The sequence below is a fragment of the Juglans microcarpa x Juglans regia genome, chromosome 3S (genome assembly GCF_004785595.1).
Source record: "Juglans microcarpa x Juglans regia isolate MS1-56 chromosome 3S, Jm3101_v1.0, whole genome shotgun sequence".
In the NCBI taxonomy this organism is placed as follows: domain Eukaryota; kingdom Viridiplantae; phylum Streptophyta; class Magnoliopsida; order Fagales; family Juglandaceae; genus Juglans; species Juglans microcarpa x Juglans regia.
In genome coordinates, this window is record NC_054599.1 from 3986241 (window position 1) to 4011416 (window position 25176).

The 25176-nt window shown below is 35.4% G+C and overlaps 2 protein-coding genes across 5 annotated transcripts; both read right to left on the reverse strand.

Moving 5' to 3' along the window:
- Positions 1-4719: 4719 nt before the first annotated feature.
- Positions 4720-11670, reverse strand: LOC121258256 (auxin response factor 17-like). Of its 4 annotated transcripts, XR_005939372.1 has the most exons (5): positions 10370-11670; positions 6746-7308; positions 6588-6676; positions 5605-5703; positions 4720-4949 (listed from the first exon to the last, which is right to left on the reverse strand). XR_005939372.1 is itself a non-coding variant. In XM_041159710.1 (4 exons), the coding sequence occupies exons 1-3, from the start codon at positions 11462-11464 to the stop codon at positions 6625-6627; spliced, it is 1710 nt and encodes a 569-aa protein (XP_041015644.1). In that variant the 5' UTR covers positions 11465-11670; the 3' UTR covers positions 4720-4949; positions 6588-6624. The 4 variants fall into 4 exon arrangements, 2 of the variants coding, with proteins under 2 accessions (XP_041015644.1, XP_041015643.1); XR_005939371.1 differs by having other exon boundaries at positions 6588-7308; XM_041159710.1 differs by lacking the exon at positions 5605-5703.
- A 4764-nt stretch (positions 11671-16434) lies between these two features.
- LOC121257877 lies at positions 16435-24343 on the reverse strand. Its single transcript, XM_041159133.1, has 2 exons — positions 24251-24343; positions 16435-16649 (listed from the first exon to the last, which is right to left on the reverse strand). The coding sequence occupies exons 1-2, from the start codon at positions 24321-24323 to the stop codon at positions 16435-16437; spliced, it is 288 nt and encodes a 95-aa protein (XP_041015067.1). The 5' UTR covers positions 24324-24343.
- Positions 24344-25176: the final 833 nt, after the last annotated feature.

Here is a 25176-nt window from a genome sequence, read left to right on the forward strand (position 1 = left end):
CAGAAGAGGATGTTAAGATTGCAATTTTTCAAATGGGACCATATAAAGCCCCTAGACCAGATGGATATAATGCCTATTTCTATCAAGACAATTGGGATGTGGTGGGTAATGAGGTTTGTCATACTATTTTGTCATTTCTCAACTCTCATGCAAATATTGAAGTAATCAATTACACCTATCTGGTTTTAATTCCCAAGTCCAAAAATCCAAAGAATGTCTCTGAATATCGACCCATAAGCTTATGCAATGTTCTTTATAAAATCATTACAAAAATGCTTACTAATAGATTAAAATCTATTATGCCTTCTCTCATTTCACCAAACCAGTGTGCTTTTGTGCCTGATAGATAGATCACTGACAACATCATGGCTGCCTATGAAACTCTTCATACCATGAATACACAACTCCATGGACAAAAAGGATTTATGGCTTTAAAATTATATAGGAGTAAGGCTTATGACAAGGTGGAGTAGGGGTTCATTCAAGTTATTTTGTTGAAATTGGGGTTTAATGCCAAATGGGTTGAGCTGATTATCTCATTTATTTATACCTCATCCTTTTTAGTTTTGGTTAATGGTGTTCCTCAACATTGCTTAAAACCTAAAAAGGGCCTCGAGGAAGGTTTTCCTTTATCCCCATATCTTTTTATTCTCTATGCTGAAGTTTTGAGTTCTCAATTGTATGCTACAGAACAACATAGAGGCTTGACTGGTGTACCAATTGCTCGAGGCCAGATCAGATTGAATCATCTGTTTTTTACAAATAATAGCCTCTTATTTTGTAAAGCTAATATGCAGGAGTGGGTCTACTTGAATCACATCCTTAGTGTCTATGAAGCTGCATCTGGCCAAAAGCTTAACACATCTATTTTTTACAAATGATAGCCTCTTATTTTGTAAAACTTATATGCAGGAGTGGGTCCACTTGAATCACATCCTTAGTGTCTATGAAGCTGCATCTGGCCAAAAGCTTAACAAAGACAAAACCTCCCTATTTTTCAATAGGAACATGAAAGCAGCAACAAAGAGACACATCATGGAGGTGGATGATTTACAAGCTTCTACTAACCTAGACAGGTACTTAGGCCTTCCATCTATTATTGGGAAATCCAAAACAAGGGTCTTTAATGATATAGTTAAAAGGGTGATTAAGAGGCTGGATAATTAAAAAAACAAGTTCCTTTGAAAAGCAGGAAAAAAGATTCTTATTAAGGCAATATTGTAGGCACTGCCTACCTATAGTATGAGTATTTTTTTACTTCCAAAAATACTATGCTATAAACTACAGTCATGTTTTGCAAAATATTGGTGAGGTCATCAAGCAAATCAATCTAAGATCCATTGGTCAAGCTAGAAATCCTTATGTGCAGGGAAATGTTGTGGAGGTTTGGGGTTTAGAGACCTACATAGTTTTAATATAGCCCTTTTAGCAAAACAAATATGGAGGTTGAGAATGCTTCCTGATTCATTGCCTAGTAGGATACTTAAAGCTAAATACTTCACACACACATCCATCTCACATGCTGGTCTAGGTCCAAGGCCCTCATACTTATGGAGAAGTCTTTTTCACTTTATTCCTTTGGTTGAGGAAGACCTTTTGTGGAGAGTGGGTGATAGTACCCAGGTCAGAATATGGAAGGATAAATGGTTGAATAGAGCCTCTTCATGCAAGATTCAATCTCCAGTATTTACTTTTCATGAGAATGCAGTGGTAGTTGATCTTATTATACTCACGCGAGGTGGTGTAATATGGATCTTATCCAAACAATTTTTCAAGAGGAAGATGTTAAGGAGATACTAAAGTTGTCTGTTAGTATTCTACCTACTACTGATAAGTTGATATGGAAAGAAACTGTTTTTGGACATTTCTCAGTGAGAAGTGCCTACCACTTGCATACATAACTCCAAGCTAGAAATAAGAGTGAATCTTCAACTAATGGAGCACAATGGTTGTTATGGAAGATGATTTGGTCCTTACAAACAACAAATGTTGTTAAATAGTTTATTTGGAGTACCTGCATAGATTCATTACCCACTCGAGTTAATTTATGTAAGAGGAATGTGATTACTGATTCTTGTTGTCCTATTTGCATGCTTAAAGATGAAACACTAGCCCATATTTTATGGACATGTCCCTCTGCTAAGGATGTATGGCTACTATGTTCCAAGTCTATTCAAAAGACAAACATTCAAGCACCTAGTTTCTTCTATGTTTTTGAGCAGCTGGTCAACATACTATCAAGTCAAGATCTTGTGTTATTTGCCACCCTAGCTCGATTTATCTAGTTTAGAAAAAACACACTAATTCATGATGGTCCTTTTCAATCTCCTAATGTTCTCTATGGTAATGCAATTAAGGCTATTGAGGAGTACTGCAATGCAAGATCAAGTACAGTAAGGTCAGGACCTCAAAACCCTTTACCTACTACTCAATGGGAAACACCTCCATCACCTTGGGTGAAAGTAAATTAGGATGTAGCAGTAAGAACTGATTTTAACAAGATTGTTGTTAGTGTGGTGATAAAAGATGTTGATGGTTCTGTTTTGGCAAGTTTGATACAACCAAAATTATTTTGCAATGATCCTGTGATGGCAGAAGCAAAAGGATTACTCTCTGCTATTTTATTTTGCCAAGAGTTGGGTCTCGACTCCATAATCTTCGAGGGTGATTCTAGTCAAGTTATTCATGCAATTAAGAGGTTTGATTCCCCTGCTGGGAAACTGCAGCGCATTATCTCATACATCATCAATCTTCTGTGTAATGCTCAATGAAAAATACAGCAAGTTAAGAGAGATTTGAATGGTGTTGTCCATCGACTTGCTAAATAGCAGTAAATTTAGAACATGAACTACGACTAGATATTGATTGTGTTGCTGAATGTATCAAACATCTTGCAATGGTTGAATGCCATATTTCAGTTCAATAAAATTGACTACTATGTTGACTAAAAAAAAAAGGTTATCTCGATAGTTTTTACCGAGAAGTGTAAAATGTAATTTTTTATTTTGTGTATTTTTTTTCAAATATTTTTAAATCATTTTAAATATTTAAAAAAAAAAGAAAAAATTCACAAATTTATTTAAAAATACTTCCTTAACAATTAAATAAATAAAAAAATCGATAGCTTCTATTGGGATGCATAATTTCCCTTTAAAATTTTCACCATTGAACCCTTTTTTTTTTCAAATTAATAATTTCTCCTACTGATTTTTACCATTTTAGAAAATTTTCAAAAATTAAGGGAAAAAAAAAAGTCAAGTGGGTATAAAATGGGGACCGAGTAGCCTGATCCTTATTTTTTATTCTAAAACTCAAAGGGTGGCCTTTGGACGAGTTTCAGTTTATAAATATTTAATATTATTTGAAAAAGTTTATATCAATAACAATAAATATTTTAAAGCTTACATTATAAATCTATCTTTTTTTCTCTTCTAAACTTTAAGTTCTAAAATTCGAGCAATTATAGAAATTTGTTAAATCTAAGGATAAGGTCTAAGTGCTCCAGTAAAAGTTGATTTTATCGTTGTTTATTTAAAAAATCGTTGTTCATTTTACATTTCTTCATCCTAAGTCCCACCAACTTTTATTTTTTACAACATACTTTTGACATTAATTATTTAGTATTATATAGTAATTCATGTAAATCTTATGCAAAAAAACCAATCATATTCAATGGCTCTAGTGACATTTAAAAAAAAAAAAAGCAAACAAACAATAATATTCTCCATCCTATTTTTATCACTCAGTCACATCTATGGATGCGACATTTTAAATGGCTCCATAGATAAACTAATTAAATAAAAAAAAAAAACCACTTAAAATATGACACATCAGCTAGTGTAACTAGAAATGAAAACTCGCAAAAAGAATGACATTTTTCTAAAGAAAAAGGGGGAAAAAAGGGATAAGATCCAATTCAAGAAGATGTGAATTCCAAATAATAAACAGTAACTAGAAAGAAAAAAAGATTCGTATTCGGGACAGTCAGATCTACTTTGGACGCATTGCCAAGCTATATATTCCTAAATGAAAGGATCTCCCTATGACTGAAATGTGAAGTTCCTCTAGACAGCTTTTTGTGAAAGAAGCTAGAAAAGGTTTTAATTCCTAGCCATTCATGGTTTCAAGTTACCAAATGGCAAAACTAAAACAAACCAGCCTAACAAAGTAACTACCGCAAGGGTCAATTTGTAATCAGCCTCTGCCTGCCGCCTTAAGTACCAGCTACTTAAACTCTAATTTGGATCAAAGGATACATAGACCTTAAAGCCATTCAATCAGTGAGAGTTCATGATTCTCTTTCTCTAGTATCAAACATAATTAGTACGATGATTTGGTGCCTTACAGACATGCTACTTTCTAAAATGTTTATAAACAGGTCCAGACAATCTTAAGCTCCCGTATAGAGTAGCTACTCTTTTTGGGTTCGAGCAATTAGCCGGTAATGACTAACTAGCATGAGATTTTCACTGCTCAGTACTTCAGTTATCCATCTATATGTCTGTTTCTATGGTTGGTTATGAACAAGGCATTCATTTTATGTATTTAATACTGGAAATGAAATTTTTTTCACACTGTTCTATGAGGCCATTCTTTTCTTTTTGTTTAACAAGTTAGACTTTATTAATGACCAAAAAGGTGTCGCCTGAGTATATGGATAAATGAGAAGCATCTAGCAGAAAGACGAAAAAAGAGTACACAAGTCTTGAAAACTAGAAATAGAAAAACCAAAATAACCAATCATCCAATGATATAGGGTTTTGAAGAAGAGATCCTTGAGGGCACCACCGTCTTTCCTTATCCTCAAGTTCTAGTCGTTTCTCTCCCATATACAATGCAACAAACAACCCGGGATCATCTTCCACAACATTACACTCTGTGGGCAACCAAACCTCCCCTTCCAACATGCCAAAAGCTCCACCACATTGCGAGACATGACCCAAGCTAAACTGAAGATATCATTCCAAAGAGTTTTTAGATACTTCACAATGCAATAAGAGATGATCTATCGTTTACACATTCCTACACATGGAACACCAATCCATCACAATAATTTTCCCCAATAAGGGATGATCTATCATTTACACATTCCTACACATGTAACACCAATCCATCACAATAATTTTCCCTTTATGTAAATAATCCACAGTAAGGATATTCATTCCTCAAGGAAGCTGTGCAAACAAAGAAAGCTACTCTCATAGGTGTCTTCAAAGGAAATGAGTAACTATCATGAGGAGATGACGCATGATAGGATGATTTTACTTCAAAGTTCAGACACTCCATGCTTTGATAAGATTACTATCTATGTATATGATGGTACTTACCCCAACTAACCCAGGCAACTTCACGTGTACCTCCTGATGTACCAGAAAGACACAGGGATGGAACAAGATTTAGGTTCTCTAGTTGTGTGGAGAATTTATGAAGATATATTTCAATGCTTTAGTCAAAAAAATTGTAGCAGATAATATTCTAAGTTATTAAAGATGATCGATGAAATCGATTAGAGTCGATGTTTGAATGCTTCCTATACCTAGATCCCAACATAAGATCCGGTATGTCCCTTCCAAAAATAAGAAGCTTGAGGCCAGAGATTTTTACCATGCATTGCGCCCCACAGGCCCTCCTCCTAGGAAAGGCATTTGGTTGAACAAAGGACTTTCTTTGTATCAACAATAGTGTCAGGGAAGATTTTAGCACCTGACAATTTGAAAGAGAGAAGAATTGTTTTTGATAGGTTTCAAAGAGAGAAGAATATTAGTGATTGATTGGTGTTTATTATGTAAGAAGAGTGAGGAAACCATTGATCATCTTTGTTCATTGTGAAGTGGCTAGTACAATGTGGGCCTCCATCTTTCATCTCTTCGGTGTAGTATGGGCAATGCCTCAAATGGTTGCAGAGTTGTTAGCTTGTTGGAGAATTCAGAATATATAAGTTAATGCAGCATGGAAGTTTAGCAAATGGTTCTTTTACGTTTAATGTGGTGTTTTTGGACTCAGACCTTTGAAGATTGTGAGAAGATGATGGTTGAGCTTAGAACCATGATGCTAAAAACTCTTTATGTCTGGGTGTCAGCTCAGGACAATTTTGGATTCTCCAATTATTTCAATTTGGTGTCATTGTTTTCCTTATCCCTCCTAGTTGAGTGTTTTATCTTGTATGCATCCTATGTACCTGGGTTGGAACCCTTTGCATTTTTAATAAAATTGTCTTATAAAAAAACACAAGGGATGAACAATCTAATGAAAAAACTAACTACATTCATTTTTGAAGTAAAAACAGGTATGATTATGATGAAAGTAGAATTGAAACTACATAGGTGGAACTGGTAGTCATGCCATGGCAAAACAGAAGAAATGTATGCAATCCAAGAGGTAAGGCTTGAATAAGTTATCGCAAAGGACAACACGTCATTTAAAACTGATAAAAGTTAAAAACAGGCCAAACTCCTAAGAACCATAATCAAATTTAAGAAGAATTGATACAACAACTAATTGTACAACATATATCTAGGAACATGCATCATTTTATTTCATCATATAAACCAAGAAGCTTAGTCAAATCCAGTGAGCAAAAATCATACCTGTACAGCTACTTACTGTAAGACATAGATGCAATCGCTACAAAGTGCATGCCCCAACAGCCGAGGCTCTCTTACATTGCACATCAAGCCTGTCAAGCAGTTTCGTGTAAGTCAAAGAAAGATCCAGTGGGTTGTTTAAGGGTTCAGTTTCATTGTACCCTTTGATGCCATCATCTTCTGTACAGCCACTGTCATCAAAACCACTTTCAACAGGCTGCTTCATATGAATGATCTTACCAAACAACTGAAAGCAACCAGCACCAACTTTTGTTGAGCTACAGCACTGGGTTCCAATTAATTCCGTGCCGAAGGAGAGCACACTACTCTGGCTATCAGGTGATAGCTTTTCAGACTGTGAACTGCCAATATTCAGCTCGGTGGAAACAGTTTTCAACTTTGGCACCATATTGTTTCCATAGGAATTATCAGTGTAAATATTGTTTTCACCTAAGTTTGATAAACCTGATTCTCTAAATAGATTTTGCCTGGCTCCCTGCATGCCAGCAGGAAAAGTGTTATAATTCAACAATGAATTTGTAAATCCTGTGATGGGGAAAAGGTCCCCCTCTCCATTAGTTAGAAGCCCAGAATTCTGAGGGGCTCTGAATTTCTTTGCAGGAGGAAATGCAGTATGGAGTGGCGATGTTGGTGAAATATATTCAACTTGCCAAGGACTCACTCCCTTGGCATTCGGCAGGACTCCAGGTTCATCCCATGTGACCTGTGATACATAGAGTTATAACAACTGAAGAAACCAAGGGAAACAAGGTAAGACATTGTTGTGATATAAGTATCACAATATTATCTCAGCATTATATAAAAGCTATGTGAAGATTTGTTATCTACCATGTCACCATAAGTACACTAGATGCACATATTTAACCATTATTAACTTAAAAGGATAATGATATCGCTGAAATATGTTTTACAGAAAGAAGTGAATAAGCCAGTTGCCAATACCCTGATCAACAACAGTTCACTTTCATTCTATAATTAACAATCAACAGCATAAATTGGGACAATCAGAGCAAATAAATACCAAGCATAAAAACAGCAAGCATATGTTTAATCGATCAATATGTATTAATATTCTTAGGATCTAAGTTTGTAACAAAGCAATGAAGCTCAGAAACTTCAAAATCTCGACAGGTCGGCTACAAATAATAATACAGCACATAAACTGCCTAAACATAAAGTTATGTGGTGTACAAACAACCCCAACGCCCGCCCAGCCTTGTAGTGCCCAACCAGGGCCTAAAAGCTGGCCCTGACAGTAAGGAAAGTGAAGAATCACTGATCCCTCACAAGAACCCCACAAAAACAAATAGTCATGTTCCCTCACAAGACCTATTCACAACAGAAAATTTTAGAAGTAAACACAAATTAAAAGGAATAAAACAAAATAAAAGAAAAAATGTAGTTCTCTAACCAAAAATTAGACAGAAGCAAAAAGCATTATTTTAACACATTTTAAGGCAAGCAGCATATACCTCCGAGGCCCTTTCTGGAATACGTTACTTTATTAAAAATAAACTCTTCTCACTTCCATGTTTCCATCATCTATCAAGAATTATATTTATTTTCAGCGCTACTGACAATTGACAAAGTCATCATGCCAACATCAAAAGAAGATTTTTTTTTTTTTTATTGGTACTGGGTGTCCAGGAACAGCATCCTGACTAATCCTGGGGATGCACAGGCCCTCAACAAGGAGTTTCTCGCAAGTGCACATCGGCTAATTCAAGGGGAACACCAAAGGAAGATATATTAATTATGTCCATATGCAAGCTATTTTACTAATCCAAGAGTGTTCAAATCAAATTCAGAGACATCACAAGATTTTCATGATTCAAGTTGTTTCTTTCCAAAGCACTAAATAACCACTAAACTACACAAGATTTCAGTTTTAATCATGTCATATCATAGTCAAATAATATTCACCTTGATACCTATTGCTAGAACTATTCCAAAAATATAACAGTCTCTATCAGTATCATGCCTGTATATTCAAACACAACTATATTCACCTTGATCTTCACCATTAATACTATTCCAAATATATAATGAGAGTTCCCTATCCTTATGTAGACAACATGTCAAGAATCATGACAGACTACGGAGACAAGAAAGACGGCACCAGTCCCAAGAGTGTAATCATTCTTCCTACTCCCACGCATCAATAATCAAGTGAAGGGCTACATTAACCAACAGAGAGAATGAGGCAGCAACATTTCTCTTTTTTTTTTTTTTTTTAACAAGTCATTGAAATTTTTCATTAAAAAAAAACAAAAAGAATAGCCACAAATACACAGGACCTATACAAGAGAAGCACCTAATTAGAAATAGAAAAATGTACAAGAAAATCATAAAAACGTGTCCATATAAACTGCCCAAAAGGAACCAAGTATTGAAGAAGAGATATGTCCGCTCGTGGTCTTCAAGATTTTTATCGTTCCTTTCCCTCTAAATATAAGACAACATTTCTAAGGCCTATTAAGGTGACCCCCTAGGATAGGATAATATGAAATTCTTAAAATACTATTGACACCATATGGCTAGGACACATTATCTCACTAATCAGTGTGCACACATGCACACACACACCGAGTTTGTATATAATATATTAATATTAAGTTTTGATTTAGAAGATAAACATATTTTTTTTATATAAGTAATTTAGAAGATAAAGATATTCAAAGCAAAAACTTTCTTTTTTTTATAAGTATGATAAGGAAAGATAGAGAAAACCTGTAGCGGATATTTTTAGACGCAAAACCATTGAAAGAAATAAACCCCCACGTGAAAACCGCCAAAGAGCAATCAATATCTAAAACTCGAGCAATAACAGACTGGAAAGAAACATATGTTTAGAGTATGTAGAATAATTATCAACTATATTTAATTTTCGTCAATGCCCTCAAAACATTCATAAGTATCCCTGATATTTCACCCCAAAGCATTTTCAAATAACAATTAGAATATTTTTTTTTTATTAAGAAAACTCTATTCTGTTTTACCCCAAACGTATATCAAGGTGTACCAACCGTAGCCTGAGTATCCTGCCATGTATCAAAAGCATACAAAATTTTCGTTTTATTTTTATTTCATGGACACGTATCAGGCCATGTCCAAGCCGTGCCCATGTACGACACAAAACACCAGCCGAGTGCTTCCGAGCATATCATAGAGCCCAGAAATCATATTTGCTCAAACAATAAAACATAGTCCAAAAGCAGTGTAAACACCCGGCCGGTACAGAAAAGGGCCGGTCAGAATTTCGGCGTATCAGCCTATACCAATCGATATTTTGAATTTCGACTGATATTTTGGATTTTGGATTTCATCTTTTATTTTTTTATTTTTTTTATTTCTTCTTATTTTTGAATCCCAATTCATGCTATTTATAATTTATATATATATATATATAATTTATTTACTATTATTTTAAAATATAATTTATATATTTATATATATAATTTATTCATATATAAAATATTTATCCGTATGAAATATTCGTTTCAAATCGTTTCAATTATGCGATTAAGGAGTTATTTAAATTTAGAAATGAGTTGAAATAGATTAAGATGGTTTGTGAATATTAAAATAAAATTTTAATTATTTATTATATTTTATATAAAAATTTAATAAAATTATTTTTAAATTTAAAAAAATTAAATTATTTATTATATTTTATATAAAAATTTAAAAAAATTATAATGATAAAATGAAATAAATTAAAAGTTGGATTTTGAATATGCCTAGAACGGTCGCGAAACATATACCTGAAGCATGCGCCAGGGAGAACCCCGCCAAGGCCCGCTGTCCGGGACCGAAGCCCCCGAAACCGTTCCTTGAAACCAAGTCATCCTCGATGAATCCTCGGTCTCCATTGCCATCTTCACTCTCATGCCCGTGGTCCAAAACACGCTCAGGGCTCCTTCCACTGCCTCTGCCTTCACCACAAACTCCGACCACGCTGCACTCGGATAATACACCACCTCGAACGGCATCCCCTTCGCCGCCAACTCCGCTGCCTCCGCCACTGCCTCCGCCAATAGCCTGCCCCTCCCGCTCCTCGAGAACCGGCCCTCTCTGCCACAGGCATTATCCTCCTCCGGCGTTACTCTCGTTGTTCCGCCCGTCGGCAAGCTATATCTGCCGCTGGAATCTCCATTGCTTGAACGTACGGCTCGGCGGACCCCGACGAACATCTGGCCCCCAGGGTTCCTCATGAAAACCACGGAGTCGCCGGCGACTAGCTTCTTGTGGTTCACGAACTTGCTCCAACCAGTAGTGAGCAAGTGGCGCCTCGGAGTGCCACGATAAATGTGCCGGAAGTCCCAGACCACGCCGTGAACGTCGGTGACCGACAACGTCTGGACCGGCGGCTCCGCCTGGTAGTTGAGCGGAGGGAAGATCGAGTCGGCGCAGAACCTCGGGACGGAAAACCCGCCGCCGTTGTTGGCATCGGATGGCGTGAGAATCTTAGAGAAGGATACGACCTTATCTTCTTCTCCGGCGCCCTCGTTTCGGTCGGGCTGGTTCCTAGAAGCTTCGATAAACTGAGAGGAGCCGGAGAAGGCGGATGACAGTTGGGGGTCAATAGGTTGAAGAAGAAGTTTCGCGAAGACCTCGTCGGTGATCGGATCTGCAAGAAACTCGACGGCGGTAATCCGACAGAGAATGAGGGACTTGGACAGGACGAGAGGGGAAAGGAAGTTCGGACGAGAGGAGGACTGCTCCACATGGCCTTGGGGGAAGTAGTAAACCATGGAGTGGACAGTGGGGATGTGGACGGAGTTTCCAGCGCATGCGCGCCATAGTTTGGGGTCGAGACGGCGGAGATTGGTTGCAGGAGTAGGATCCCGAGGCGACATCTTTTAGGGATTAAGGAAGGAATAAACGAAGGAATCGAGGCAGAAATACGGGAAAGGAGGGAGTGATAGGGTTGGTTAGGGTTCTTTAACATGAGTGCGGGTGTGAGTGTGTCTCTCTCTCTAAAAACATGGTCTGGGCTGTGAGAGAGAGAGAGAGAGAGAGAGAGAGAGAGTGAGACACTGCCGTATTGGGGTCGGAGAAGGGGCACGGTGGAAGGGCACAATTGAAGTATGGCTCTTATTGACCACCGAAATTACAGTTTTGCCCACAACAGCGTAACAACATCGGAATGCCAAGTATCGTGCGTTCACCAGTCTCGACTCTCGCCTCCTACAGCGTGTACTTCACGGACCCAAGGTTTCCTTTTTTTTTTTTTTTTTTTGTCTTTCTTTCTTTAGCATATGCTGTAAAAATTGAACCGAATTAGTTTCTAAAGATTAATCTCACGAGTAATTATATATCTCTTGCAATAATCCTGAATATATATATATATATGTTCTGAATATTCCATAACTGAGTTTAGATCGTATTAAGTTATTATTGGATGTATCATGTTATGTCTTGGAATTATAAAATTAATTGAAAGTGAAGAAATTATAAATGAATTGATCTCATATTTATTTTCTAATATAAAAATATTGTTCTGCATTATAGATCTTGACATTTAGATATTTTAGATGATAATTTATTTAAGTAATAGATATACGAAGTCACTTAAAATACGTTAGATTAAATATGACTAAAAGCATAATAGAAAATAGCCCGTTACTCTTTTAATATCACACGTTCAATGATTATTTTGGTAATTAGAATTCTTTTCTTAAGAATTTAAAATTTTATATTTCTCTTTATGAATTGAACCACCTAATTTATATAGAAAATTAAGAAGAAAATCATATTGACTCAAGAATAATTATATTCATCATCTTTATACTATTCACCTTTTTTTTTTCTTTAGTCAATATGTGATGTAGGAATAATGAGTAGAAAAACTCAATTAGTTTAACAGAAATTAAAAACAATTAAAAAAAACAATAGTATGCGGTGTAGGCAATTGAATAGAAGGACTCTTGATTCAATATTTACAATTTATTGTATTTTGTAGTAGCAAGTATTTAGGTGATAAAAGTCACAATTATTGTATTCGTTAATAAAATTTGGAAATTGAAGACGTACACACAGATGATCAATATATTTAATTTAATTTGCCTAAAATTTAAGAATTATTCTATTATCAAGTCGGTGGGTAAAACACACAATACACATTATTTAAATAGTAAGATCTGATTTATAAAATTAAAATAATTTTAAAATTTATTTTATAAATTAAATTATGTCATGCAACTATTTTAATAGATTTATTCTACACACTTATTTAAGAATAAAAATTATCAAAATTTGTTGATTGAAAACAAGTAAAAAAAATATGAGTAATGATACATGTATTTATAATTTTTACTTATATTTTTATTTATAAGACTTATTTTATTAGTTTTGTTTTGAAATTTAAATTTTATAATTTTCAGCATATCAATAACTGACATGTTTAAGAAGTAAATTTTTTTATAAATTTTTAAATACAAATAACATTTTTCAAAAAATATTAGTGCTAACATTCTCAATGGGCATTTAATATGAGAAGCAGATGTTCAAATAAAATGTTCCAAAGATTAATACATAAAGAGAGCATTTAAAAAGGGCAGTTGAGATTAATGGGAAGGTAGAGACTAGAGAGAGAAGATCACGCGTTGAAACCCGAAAAAGTTGGGGTTTGATATATATAAATAAAGTTTCAAAGCTTTCAACGTGGAAAAATACAATAAGAAGGGCGTAGCAGTCGGAAACCGTTGCTTACTAGTATAACAACCCCTCCCCCGTCGGTCTCGTTACAAGGGAACAGAAGGCATGTCTGTTCTCCAATTACGTAAATGCCCCTTAGAACAACATGTGACAGAACCCAGAAGTAAGCATTTCATCATGGCCACATGGCAGTAGTCCATTCGCTTTGTAACAGTGGACCGGACCCCACGGGACAAAGATACGGAAATCAATGGTAATCAAAGCTCTGACACTGAGTTCCATATCAGCGAATCCGCCTGTTGAGATTTGCCGTGCTGGCGGAGGATGTCAAAGATGGAGCGAGCCAGGGAAGGTTTGTGGGGGCGTATTATCGAACTGTATTTTCATCTTATTATATGATATATTATGCGATAAAAATAATTTAATACAAATATTAAAGTTATTATTTATTATTATTTTAATCATTATCATTTTTTTTTTTTATACAATTGGAGGATAAAGTTTCGAATTTCAAATTTCTATTTTAAAAGCGAGAGATTATGTCAATTAGATAATAGGCTTTTGACTATTTTAATCATTATCTTTTCAAGAGATAGACAAGTAAATAATTATAAATTATTTTTTAATTATTTTATCATAATAAAAGAGGATAAGATAATTAAAAAATATAAAATAGATTTAATAAATCACATGAAATAATATCTGAGTTTATTTTTATATAATTACTTTACTTTTCAAATATGATTATCTAATTCAATGAAGCATGCGGTTTTTTTTTTTTTTTTAAGCTTCTGTAACATTTATTATTATATGAGTCTCGGAGAATATTGATCCCACATGTTTTTTCCTGCTATTTTTGTTTTTTTATTCTTTGGGTTGCAACACACGTGGACATAAAGTAAACGAGGTTTGTGTTTTTGTGTAATTAATGAAAGTTCTATTAGATCGATGAATTAAAACTTAAAAAAGTTTTTACTGCTTTGTTATTGCGTAGTTTTTTAATTTTATCCTTATTTTTCTTGAAGTGAATAATTAAGATTTTATTGTATTAATATAAAAAAAAAAAAAAAGTAAGTAAACTTTGCTGCATTAATAATGGAAGGGTAACGATAGCCTTATATTTTATTTACTACTATTTTATTATTTAGCTATTGTAAATATCACTTTTTTGTATAATTTAAAAGAAAAAAAAAATCAATCAATCAACGTAATCATATAATTTAATTAAAAATAAATTTAATTTTATAAAAATTTACATTCTTTTACTTTTTAAGTCAATTTTTATAAAATTAAATTTATTTTTAATCAAATTACATGATTACATTAGTTGAAATTTATTTTTTACTAGATTATGCAAGAAAGTCATATTCTGATATTTTTAATCTAAATTTAAATAACAAAAATATAAAAAAAAATTAGATAGTAAAATAATAGTAAATGAGGTGTAAGTGTATCATTACTTATAATGAAAATAGACTGTACACAAATGATAAAAGCTTACACTACTGTCCCTTAGATACTTCCTCGAGCAAAAAATTTATTTCTCCTCAAATTAGTGTTATTCCACTTATCCATTTTGATTAGCATGTTACTTTCAAAACCCCAAGCAGTTGGGTCCTCCTCCTATTTCGTTTTTTCATTTTTATTTTTTATTTTACTATAAAATAAAAACAATAAATAAATATATCATTTTCTTTCTTTATCTATCCTCTATTTGAAACAGTTTCAATTATACCTAACAATCCTATGTTTCAAATATAATTATAAAAGAATTGTAAAAGAGTTAAAAAAAGAAATTCAACGAGCTTATAAATACTTTTATTTTATCACGTCCCGATGGTATTCCAATGAAATTAGAATTGAATTATTTATTTCAGCCTAAAAATATTTCGTCCCTCCAAATTTATAATCCTATCTTTCATTAATTTATTTAAAGTTATGTAAAAATCAAAATAAAAGAGTATTAGATGTGAATTTTTTTTATTCCAAATATGTTTTATTCTCCATAAATTATATATACGCTCATTGATTTATCATGTAAATCCAATTTTTTAATTTGATTTATTATGTTGTATGTACGTTTAAATTAGTTTTGGATATCATAATATGACTTTTCATTGGTCATTTTCTTTGTTTTTTATTTTAAAAACTTAATTTACATAATATGGTAAAGCCAAAAACTCTAAATCACAAACATTATTAAGACTAGGTTTCAAAATAAAAATAAATTGAAGAACTTTTTCAATTTTTAATATTTTTTAGATAAGGTTTTAAAACAAAATAAAAGACGACTTTCTAAAAAATTATTTGTTAGTCTATATTGAGAAGGAATGTGATAATTAATAATCTTTATTTGTTGACAGAACAGTGAGATCAATTGGCATGTTAAATATTTTTAATTTTTATTTTACATTCAAACTTAAAATTTCCTATATACTTATGCATGCTTTTAAGTAACATTTTAATTTTTATTATATACAAACTTTTATATATTCTATAGCCCCTTTTACATAAGAGAAAATATATTTGCAATCGTGAATTGTGCAACTATAACGTAATCGTTTTGAAAAAAATGAATAAAACATGATACTCACATGAAAAAAATTAATTTTTTAATAGTAGACCTCACTCTTTTTCAAAACGATTACGCGGCATTTACACACTTTACAATTATATGTAAAATTACACTTTACATAAATCCCGGCTTCGTCCCTAGTCCCAGCCAAAGCCCTTACCATCCAAGTTCCAAACCAACTCTCCTTCCTTGATTATTTATAACTGAGGGCTATGAGATCCTTTGGATGGGGTTAATATGTCTCAAAAGCAAGTTCATGGTAAAATCAAGATTGCTTTAACATAATTTAAGTAAATTGTGAGATGAATGCATTTCATCTAAAAGGTCACTGTACTCCAGAAGAGAAAAGATATTTACAACCGTGAATTTTTCAACTGCCGCGTAATCGTTTTGAAAAAAGTGAATAATTCAATGGTCTCAGAAGAAATTTATTAATTTCCAGCCATGTATTTGACATTCAAAACAATAATCCATAGAGACGCAGAATACATGCAAGAGGAGATGTGACAATTTTCAAACCAAACCAAACCCACCAAACAACAGGGATACTGGATCTCTTATTACTGTAAAAAAACAAAAGAAAAACAGGGGTTCTCAAGCAGAAGCTGTTTTCCCTTGCTGGAATACAACAGCAAAGACCGGAACAGCCACACCAATGCTCACGGCAGTGAACACTGCAAGGCTCATTGTCAACTTCTGATATTTCATCCTATCCAAGTTATACATGTGTTTGGCATGCAGATAGTAAGGTTCATCGTGACCATGTCCCCCCATTCTCTTCACCTCGGTTGAGTGGAACCCTCTCTTTGCTGGTAGGGAAAAAAAAAAAGTCAATTGTTCTAGTTTAGTGACATGGGCAAGCATTCACAATTTTGAAATTTGACAAGTAGCCATTCAGCATCCAGGGGGATCTGAAATTTAGGAAAACTTTACATGCTTAATAAAACACAATAGATTGCAAGTTTAAACATGGTAAATAATATCACATCATACCACATTTAAGCCTCGTTTGTTTTCATAACTCCTCTCAACTCATCTCATAATTATAACTTTTCTAAATTTTCACACAAAATAAAATAAACAATTAAACTTTATCAAATCTAAAACAAAAATAATATTAAAAAAAATATATTCGAACAATATTTATTCAACTTTTAACTTTAATCTTGTTAAATATATAAAAACAGAGTTGCATTATATCTATTTGATAAAATGCCACAGAGAGGAATTTGAACTAAAAGGAATCCATTTCATAGCTCGTATTTCCTTCTTACAAAATGACCAACACAGTGCAGTATTTATAGACTTCATTTAGATTTCAGACAAAAAGAAATGATTTTTGTACAATAGAGTTTTCTAGAATATTTCAAATGGAAAGAAAGCAATTCCTGTACAATAGAATTTTCTGGACTTATTCCAGCACGTCCTCTATACGAGTTTGTTGAGAGTTTGTTGGCAAAGATTCCTTTAATGCTGAGTCACTATTTGCTCTATTAACCCCCCTCGAGTCAAGCGGCATAGGAAGTATGGTAAGACTTGATTGTAGCAAGGAGAAGCGAGCTGATGATAAGGGCTTGGTGATGGGCACCAACATGGACCGAGTTTTAAAGATCCTTTGCAAGTTTCAGATGGGCCAATTACAAGGTCAAGAGTCAAGAAGATCAAGGAAGCAATGCAAGAATTGATGCAATCCACGTAGGACGAGTTTAGCAAGAGCTCAACATTCAAGATGGACTTGAAGGATGAAGATCAATTTTCAAATTGACTGTGGGTTCAAGGAATTTTATTCCCGCAAGTTCATATCACTTGGTGAGAATATCAGCAAGTTGATCATGACTAGGAACAAAGGACACAGTGAGTGTCTTGGCTGCCACACGATCCCGTACAAAATGATAAACCAAATCCACATGCTTTGTTCTAGAGTGCAAAACAGGATTTACAGAGAGATAAGTAGCATCAAGGTTATCACATAGTAAAGTCGGAGGAGAAGTAAGAAAAATGCCCAGCTCTTTTAAGACAGATTGTAACCATAATAGTTCACATGCAGTATTTGCTACTGACTTGTATTCAGTTTCTGTTGAAGAGCGAGCAATTGTAGGTTGCTTCTTGGAGCCCCATGATAGTAAAGAGAGGTTTGTATTCACAACTCATCTCACTACTATTCATTGCTATTCATCAATTTTAACTCACAGATCTCACTACTATTCACAACCCATCTTACTACTATTCACAACACATCTTACTACTATTCACAACCCATCTCAACTCATCTCAACTCATCTTCGAATCCAAACAACACCTGTGTGAACCAAAAAAGATACAAAAACCACCAATGGATTTTCGGTCATCATGACAACCAGCCCAATCAACATCAGAGAATGCATGAAGTTTTGGCAATGAATTGAGAGAGAAATGTAAGGCAAAGGAAGTTGTTAAACGGAGATATCTAAGTATGCGTTTAACAGCTAGCCAATGGGAAAGACGAGGACAATGCATAAATTGGCAAACCTTGTTCACAGCATAGGAGATATCAGGTCTTGTAAAAGAGAGATATTGTAGACTCCCTACAACACTACGATAGAGTTATGGGTCCTCAAACGTAGACCCATCAAGAGCACTAAGTTTGGTGGAGGTAGACATTGGCATAGATATGGGTTTGGAATTTTGCATATTAGTCCGTGAGAGAAGATTAGAAATATAACGGGACTATGACAAAAATAAACCAGCAGAGGTTCTCGACACTTGGATTCCTAAGAAGTAATGTAACATTCCAAGGTCTTTTACAGGAAATGTAGAACATAAGGTAGTGATGAAATTAGAAATGAGAGATAAACTTAGAGGCAATAACTATGATATCATCTACGTAAACAAGCACATAGCTAGAAACAGAATCTGAAGTGTATATGAACAATGATGAATCAGACACAGATGCATGAAAACCCATATCAATTAATTTTGAACTGAGCTTGGAAAACCAAGCCCGTGGGGCTTGTTTAAGCCCATAAATGGATTTTTTGAGTTTACAAACATGCTGAGGAAAGTTAGGATTTACAAACCCTACTGGCTGCTGCATAAAGACGTACCCCTCTAGATCACCATGAAGAAAAGCGTTATGAACATCCAGTTGATGCAAAGGACAGTGATGTGAAACAGCAATGGAGAGCAGCAACCGAATCGTGACGGGTTGACAACGGGGCTAAAAGTCTCAGAGTAATCAAGACCAGCCTGCTGATGAAACCCTTTAGCAACCAGACGAGCTTTACGTCACTCTAGGGTGCTATCAGCATGTCACTTGACAGGTTTGAGGGGTGGGATGAGATACAAAATTCTCATCTCATCTCATCATTACACCTTTTTTCAAATCTCCATACAAAATATAATAAATAATTCAACTTTTTTAAATCTCAATTCACATTTTTCAAATCTCAAAACAATAATAATATTAAAACACAATATTTTAAACTCTCAAACAAAACACAAAATTCTCATCTCACCCCCCAAACCTGCCCTTAGTCTTGAGAACCCATTTTGAACCAAGAATATTCTGAGTCGGGTGAGGTGGAACAAGGGTCCATGTGTGGTTGTGTAGGAGAGCCTCAAATTCACTAGCCATGGCAACATGCTAGTCAGCAAATTTGGAGGCTTCGGTGTAAGTGTGGGGTTCTTCAGGAATTGATGTTGATTCCGTAAGATGAGAGGAGGGTTTCGAAGAGGGCCATGGTATAGTACTGTCGAAGAGCAACAAGGGCAGTGAGTGTTTGTTTTGGCTCGAGTGATCATGGGATGGGTATTGCCAGTCGACGATGCTGAGACCGAGCTGTGAGAAGAAGTATTAGGTTGGGATATGTGGTTTCTGTGACTCGGGTTTTGACGTGGGTGAGAATGTGAGATAAGGTGAGTAGATGAGAGCGGCGGCACTGATAACAGAGAAGAAACATTAGGGTTTGAGGACGGAGATGCTGACTCAGGATGTAGGGAAGCTTCAGGAGTTTGATGAGGACTATCCGGCCGAGCTAAAGAGTTTTGATGGATGTGGGATGTTGGGCTGAGAGAATAAGGCGGGTCTTGAGAGATATGAAGAGGTGAAGTGTTTAAGAGAGGGAGAAACTGAAGTTGGGACTGTGGGCCATGGGTTTGAGGAAGGCCAGAATTATGTAAGGGGCCAGAATTAGGCAGTGTTGGAGCAAAAGAAGTACATGAAGGGAGACCTGCGCTAGTAGCAAAGGGAAACGTATTTTCATCAAAGTAAACATCTCGAGAAATGTAAATGTGACTAGTGGATGGATGAAGACAATTATACCCTTTGTGATCAGCTATGTAGCCAAGAAAAACACACAGTTTAGAGCGCATGTTCATTTTATGATGATTAAAGGGACGTAGATTAGGCCAAGAAGCGGAGCCAAAAATACATAAAAAAAAATAATCATGGACTTTATGAAAAAGAGTTTGAAAATGAGAGTGATGTTGTAAAATGGGAGTTGGAATGTGATTGATAAGAAACACAGCAGTTTAAAAAGCATCAACCCAATATTTAATAGGAGCCGAAGACTAAGATAGTAAAGACAGTCCGGTTTCTACAATATGACGATGACACCGTTCAATACTACCATTTTGAAAATGAGAATATGGACATGTGATGCTATGAGAGATTCCAAAATTTTAGTATTTTTGGAAGGGGACGAAATTCACCTCCTCAATCAGTTTGTATTTCAATAATTTTGGATGAAAAAGTGTGTAAGACATATTTAATAAAAGTTAGAAATATAGGAACAACATCTGATTTGACACGAAGAGGGAAAAACCGAATGTGTTTACTAAAATCATCAACAATAGACAAATAAAAGCAAAAACTACTAGAGGAGAGTGTAGGCGCTGGTCCCCAAACATCTAAAAATAAAAGTTGAAAAATTTGAGTAGACCGAGTTGATGATGGTGGATGTGGGAGAGCATGAGATTTGGCTTGGAGACATGCAAAGCACGGTGACACATTGTCTTTAGTAGTAACTAGAAGTTGGAATTGCCGAATGGTAAAGGTTGTAACATGTGGGGAAGGATGACCAAGTCGGGAGTGCCAAATTTGAGAGGAAGTGCATTCACCAATGAGGGCGTGTTTGGATGGGTTAGACGCTGCCTGAGCATCATCGGGAAGCACATATAAGCCTTCTTTAACAGGACCACGGAGGAGGACCGCCTGAGTGCGCAAATCCTTCACAAGAAAACCAGAAGAATTAAATTCAAAGAATACATTGTTATCTAAACAAAACTGACGAACTGATAATAAATTGCGAGAAATGGAAGGAACGTGAAGTAAATGACAAAGAATAAAATTGCCATGAGGGGTGGGGAGGATGCCATTGCCAGAGTGCTGTATAGGAAGTGAAGAGCCATCTTCGATGCATACTTGGTCAATGCCTTGATACGAAGAATAATCTAAACTTAAATTGACCCATCTTATGGCAAACCTGACACATAGGGCGATTTGAAGATGATGAATGGAGGAAATGAGGAGAGGAAGGTGCACGTCCTCCACCCGTCCACGCCAAAAGCCACGACCACGGCTTCGGTTTGGCGAAAATGGAGAAGAGAGAGGCCGAACAGATGTGGAGTTCGCAGCTAGTGGACTGCTAGTGAGAAGGGAGTTTGTTTGATGAGTAATGCGCGATTCATGATTGAGAAGGTAGCTGAAGATTTGAGAAGAGGTGAGTGGGTCGGGTCTGGTGGAGATAGACGTGACCAAGGATTCATAGTCAGATCCAAGGCCAGCCAGAAGATAGACATTAAACTCAGTAGAAGAGATAGGAAAACCAGCAACAGTGAGGGAAGAAGAGAGTGTCGTAACTTTATTGAAGTACTCGATAATAGACTCATTTCCCTTTTTGAGAGTGGCCAACTGGAGATGAGTTTGCATGAGATGGACATGGGTTTGAGCAGAGAAGAGGCCATGGAGAGTCGTCCATACCTCATGAGAGGTGGATCAACCCAAGACCTGTGCTAGAACACTATCACTAAGAGTTGCAGTAAGAGCATATATTAATAATTGATCCTGAAGAACCCATTTTTCATAGTTGGGGTTAGGAGCATCATCAATAGTGGGAGGAGGTTTGGGGTATGATCCATCCACAAAGACATATAGTTGATTGCCTTTGAGAAACGAAATGACCTGGGCTTGCCAAAGAAGATAGTTGGTAGAGGTGAGTTTGACTATGATGGTATGAGCGGCAGAAGAGGTGATGTTGGGGTTAGGTTTTGGAAGAGCTTGAAAAGCCATGAGGAAACGAGACAGAGACGGACGAAGGTCCTAATGGCTAACTGATACCATGTTAAATATATAAAAATAGAGTTGTATTATATCTATTTGATAAAATGCCACAGAGAGGAATTTGAACTAAAAGGAATCCATTTCATAACTCGTATTTCCTTCTTACAAAATGACCAACACAGTGCAGTATTTATAGACTTCATTTAGTCTATATTTCAGACGGAAAGAAAGCGATTCCTGTACAATAGAATTTTCTAGACTTATTCCAGCACGTCCTCTGTAGGAGTTTGTTGGAGAAGATTCCTTTGAAGCTGAGTCACTATTTGCTCTATTAAATCTCAACTCATTTCATCTGCGAAAACAAACGAGACCTTACTATTTCCATATGTTTTGTAACTCTCTGACTTCACTGTTTCCAATATTTTTAAGAAACTCCAATGATAAGGCCACAACAGTTGAGGTGTGAGGTGTTGACTAGACGTACACCAGTCTAAATGAGATTTTTTTAACCCTAGGAGCTGGCTCTAGTGATAAGGGCCTTGGTCTTAGAGAGTATGCTCCCACCCGATCTAAGGCTTGAACCATTGAATGCAAACAATTTCTAGGGACCACGTCTCATTGATGAAAAACTGATAATTTACTTGGTCTGTGTGATGGAAAGCATTACACATGTCCAGGGTTTAACCAGGTTAAAGACACGTTGAACTTGCACAGTCTCTGTGATTCATCATCATAATTTTTTTTTAAATGATGGGAAACCTCGCCAAGGCAAGGCCTGTCAAACCCACCCTTAAGGAGTAAACCCTGGATGCACAACCCCACCCGCCAGGAATCGTGTAAAGGATTATTGAAGGGAATTCTTAATGTATAATCAAACACAATATGTTTGGATCTACAACTCATCCCATGTAACGCCGCAATGGAAGACCCAAACTACATAGCCTATACCCTTTAAACTACATGGCTTATACTCCAAAAGGACTAGTCAATTATACAATTGGAGCCCTATTGGAACCTTATAAAAAGCAATAACTTCTCATTCCTAAGCAATGTGGGGTCTCATACACCACCTACCATTATCCTCATCATATGAGATATCACAATCTCTCCCTTTTAAATTTCCAGCGTCCTCATCAGGGCAGTCCATTGTAGGTGGCACGGCTCAAGTCCCACATTTCTGGTTGGGACAAGCTCTAATACTATTTATAATACCCCAATGAAAGACCCAAACCACATGACCTATACTCCAAAAAATTAGTCAATAATATAGTTGGAGCCCTATTGGAACCTTATAAAGAGCAAGACCTTCTCATTCCCAAGTAATGTGAGATCTCATACACCATCACCCATATCTTTATCATATGGGGTATCACAATCTCCCCCCTTAAATTCTCGACATCCTTGTCGAGCTAGTCCATCGTAGGTGGCACGGCTCAAGTCCCACATTTCTAGTTGGGATAAGCTCTGATACCATTTATAATGCTCCAATGGAAGGCCTAAAACACATGGCCTATTCTCCAAAAGGACTAGTCAATAATACAATCGGAGCCCCATTGAAACTTTATAAAGAGCAATAACTTCTCATTCCCAAGCAATGTGGGATCCCATATACCACCTACCCTTATCTTTATCATATAGGATATCACATCTCAAGTCCACCCTTTAGCACTAGTGAGCTCCTTGACGCGTCGGGAATAAATACGAATTAACACATTATGTGATTTTGGCTAATATTTGTAAATTGTAGACTCTCAATAAACTAAAAGATTTGTCATGCAAGTCATTCATGAGGTACCAATTAAATTCTTTTGTAATACTGAACTGCAAGCATCTTTGAGAACTCCATTTTGCACCACCATGATGCACATGTTTGCATACAGCATTTGTCCACATCATTATAGCATACTAGATCTCAAGGGAAGTTATTTCTGATTATGATTAACTAGCATAATTAAAACCATTGAAAAATATATAAGCCACAAGACAAATGAAATCCTGCATACATTCTTTTTTTTTTTTTTTTCTTTTTCCAAAATATCATGTCTGATATAATATTGCGCATGCACTTAACTACAACATAAGACACAAATGCCATAAATGGCATGGGGAATACCAGATGCCTTAGAAAGCAGCAGATGGCACCAAACTAACCTGATTTTGACATAAATGCTTCCGAGGACATCAACAACCTTGCACAGGACCTCATTCCATTGTTCAATGACATGGTTGCTGGAAACGAATAAGTTCTCGCTTCTTACTTGCCTGCTCAACCATCAGCTCATTCGTTTAGACACCCCTTATGTATTACATAGATATGCTAGCAACAAAATTAATAATTAGGAAAAAAACTCTGCTTATCCAATTTTTTATAGAATTATTGAAACCTTGATGCTTTTAAACAACTTAAACTAATAAAACTGGTAAAAATTAGTCGACATTCCGGGTAATGAAAATATCAATCCTGATAAAGAAGATCATATATACTGGGTAATGAAAATTTTGGGGAAAAAAATGAGTTTGCCACGAACAAAATTGTTGAAATTCAAAAACAGGGATCATTATGATAGTTGAAAACACACACACAACTCTGAAAAGTTCAAGGACATGTGTATGATAGACAACTGCTAGCAAATGAGATCCGTAAACTGTTCAAATATAAACTTGGTGAGGGGATTAGATCCAAGAAGAGATGATACTGAAATTCAATATAAAAGGGGAAAATCATTGAGTAATAACTAAGGTTTGATCCTTTGACAATAGAGAACGATCAGTGGAAGGGATTAGAGCTTTCTTTTTTCATACTTTGTTGCTTTGGGCTTTGGTTATTGTAATGGATGGGAATAGTCTTAATGACTTTTGTGCTGTTTTTCAACTTTAACTTGTAATTAATTGTTTTTCTCTTGTATACTTCCTATGTATTTGGGTTATGCCTAATTAAGTGTTTTAATAAACTTCTTACTTATAAAAAAAAAAAATAACTAAGGTTTGATCCTCTTCACGTTCTCTTGCAAAAATTTACAACCACTCCGAACAAAATCTTAGGTAGCCGTAAAACAACCACAGCGTGGCAGAGAATA

Bases quoted from the DNA above. Each gene is read 5' to 3' on its own strand.
- LOC121257877 (XM_041159133.1), bottom strand. From the start codon at position 24,323: ATGTCATTGAACAATGGAATGAGGTCCTGTGCAAGGTTGTTGATGTCC. The intron at 16,650-24,250 runs GTTAGTTTGGTG...TTTCCCTACCAG, and splicing joins AGCATTTATGTCAAAATCAG to CAAAGAGAGGGTTCCACTCA.
- LOC121258256 (XM_041159709.1), bottom strand. From the start codon at position 11,464: ATGTCGCCTCGGGATCCTACTCCTGCAACCAATCTCCGCCGTCTCGAC. The intron at 7,309-10,369 runs GTATATGTTTCG...TATGTATCACAG, and splicing joins CTCCCTGGCGCATGCTTCAG to GTCACATGGGATGAACCTGG.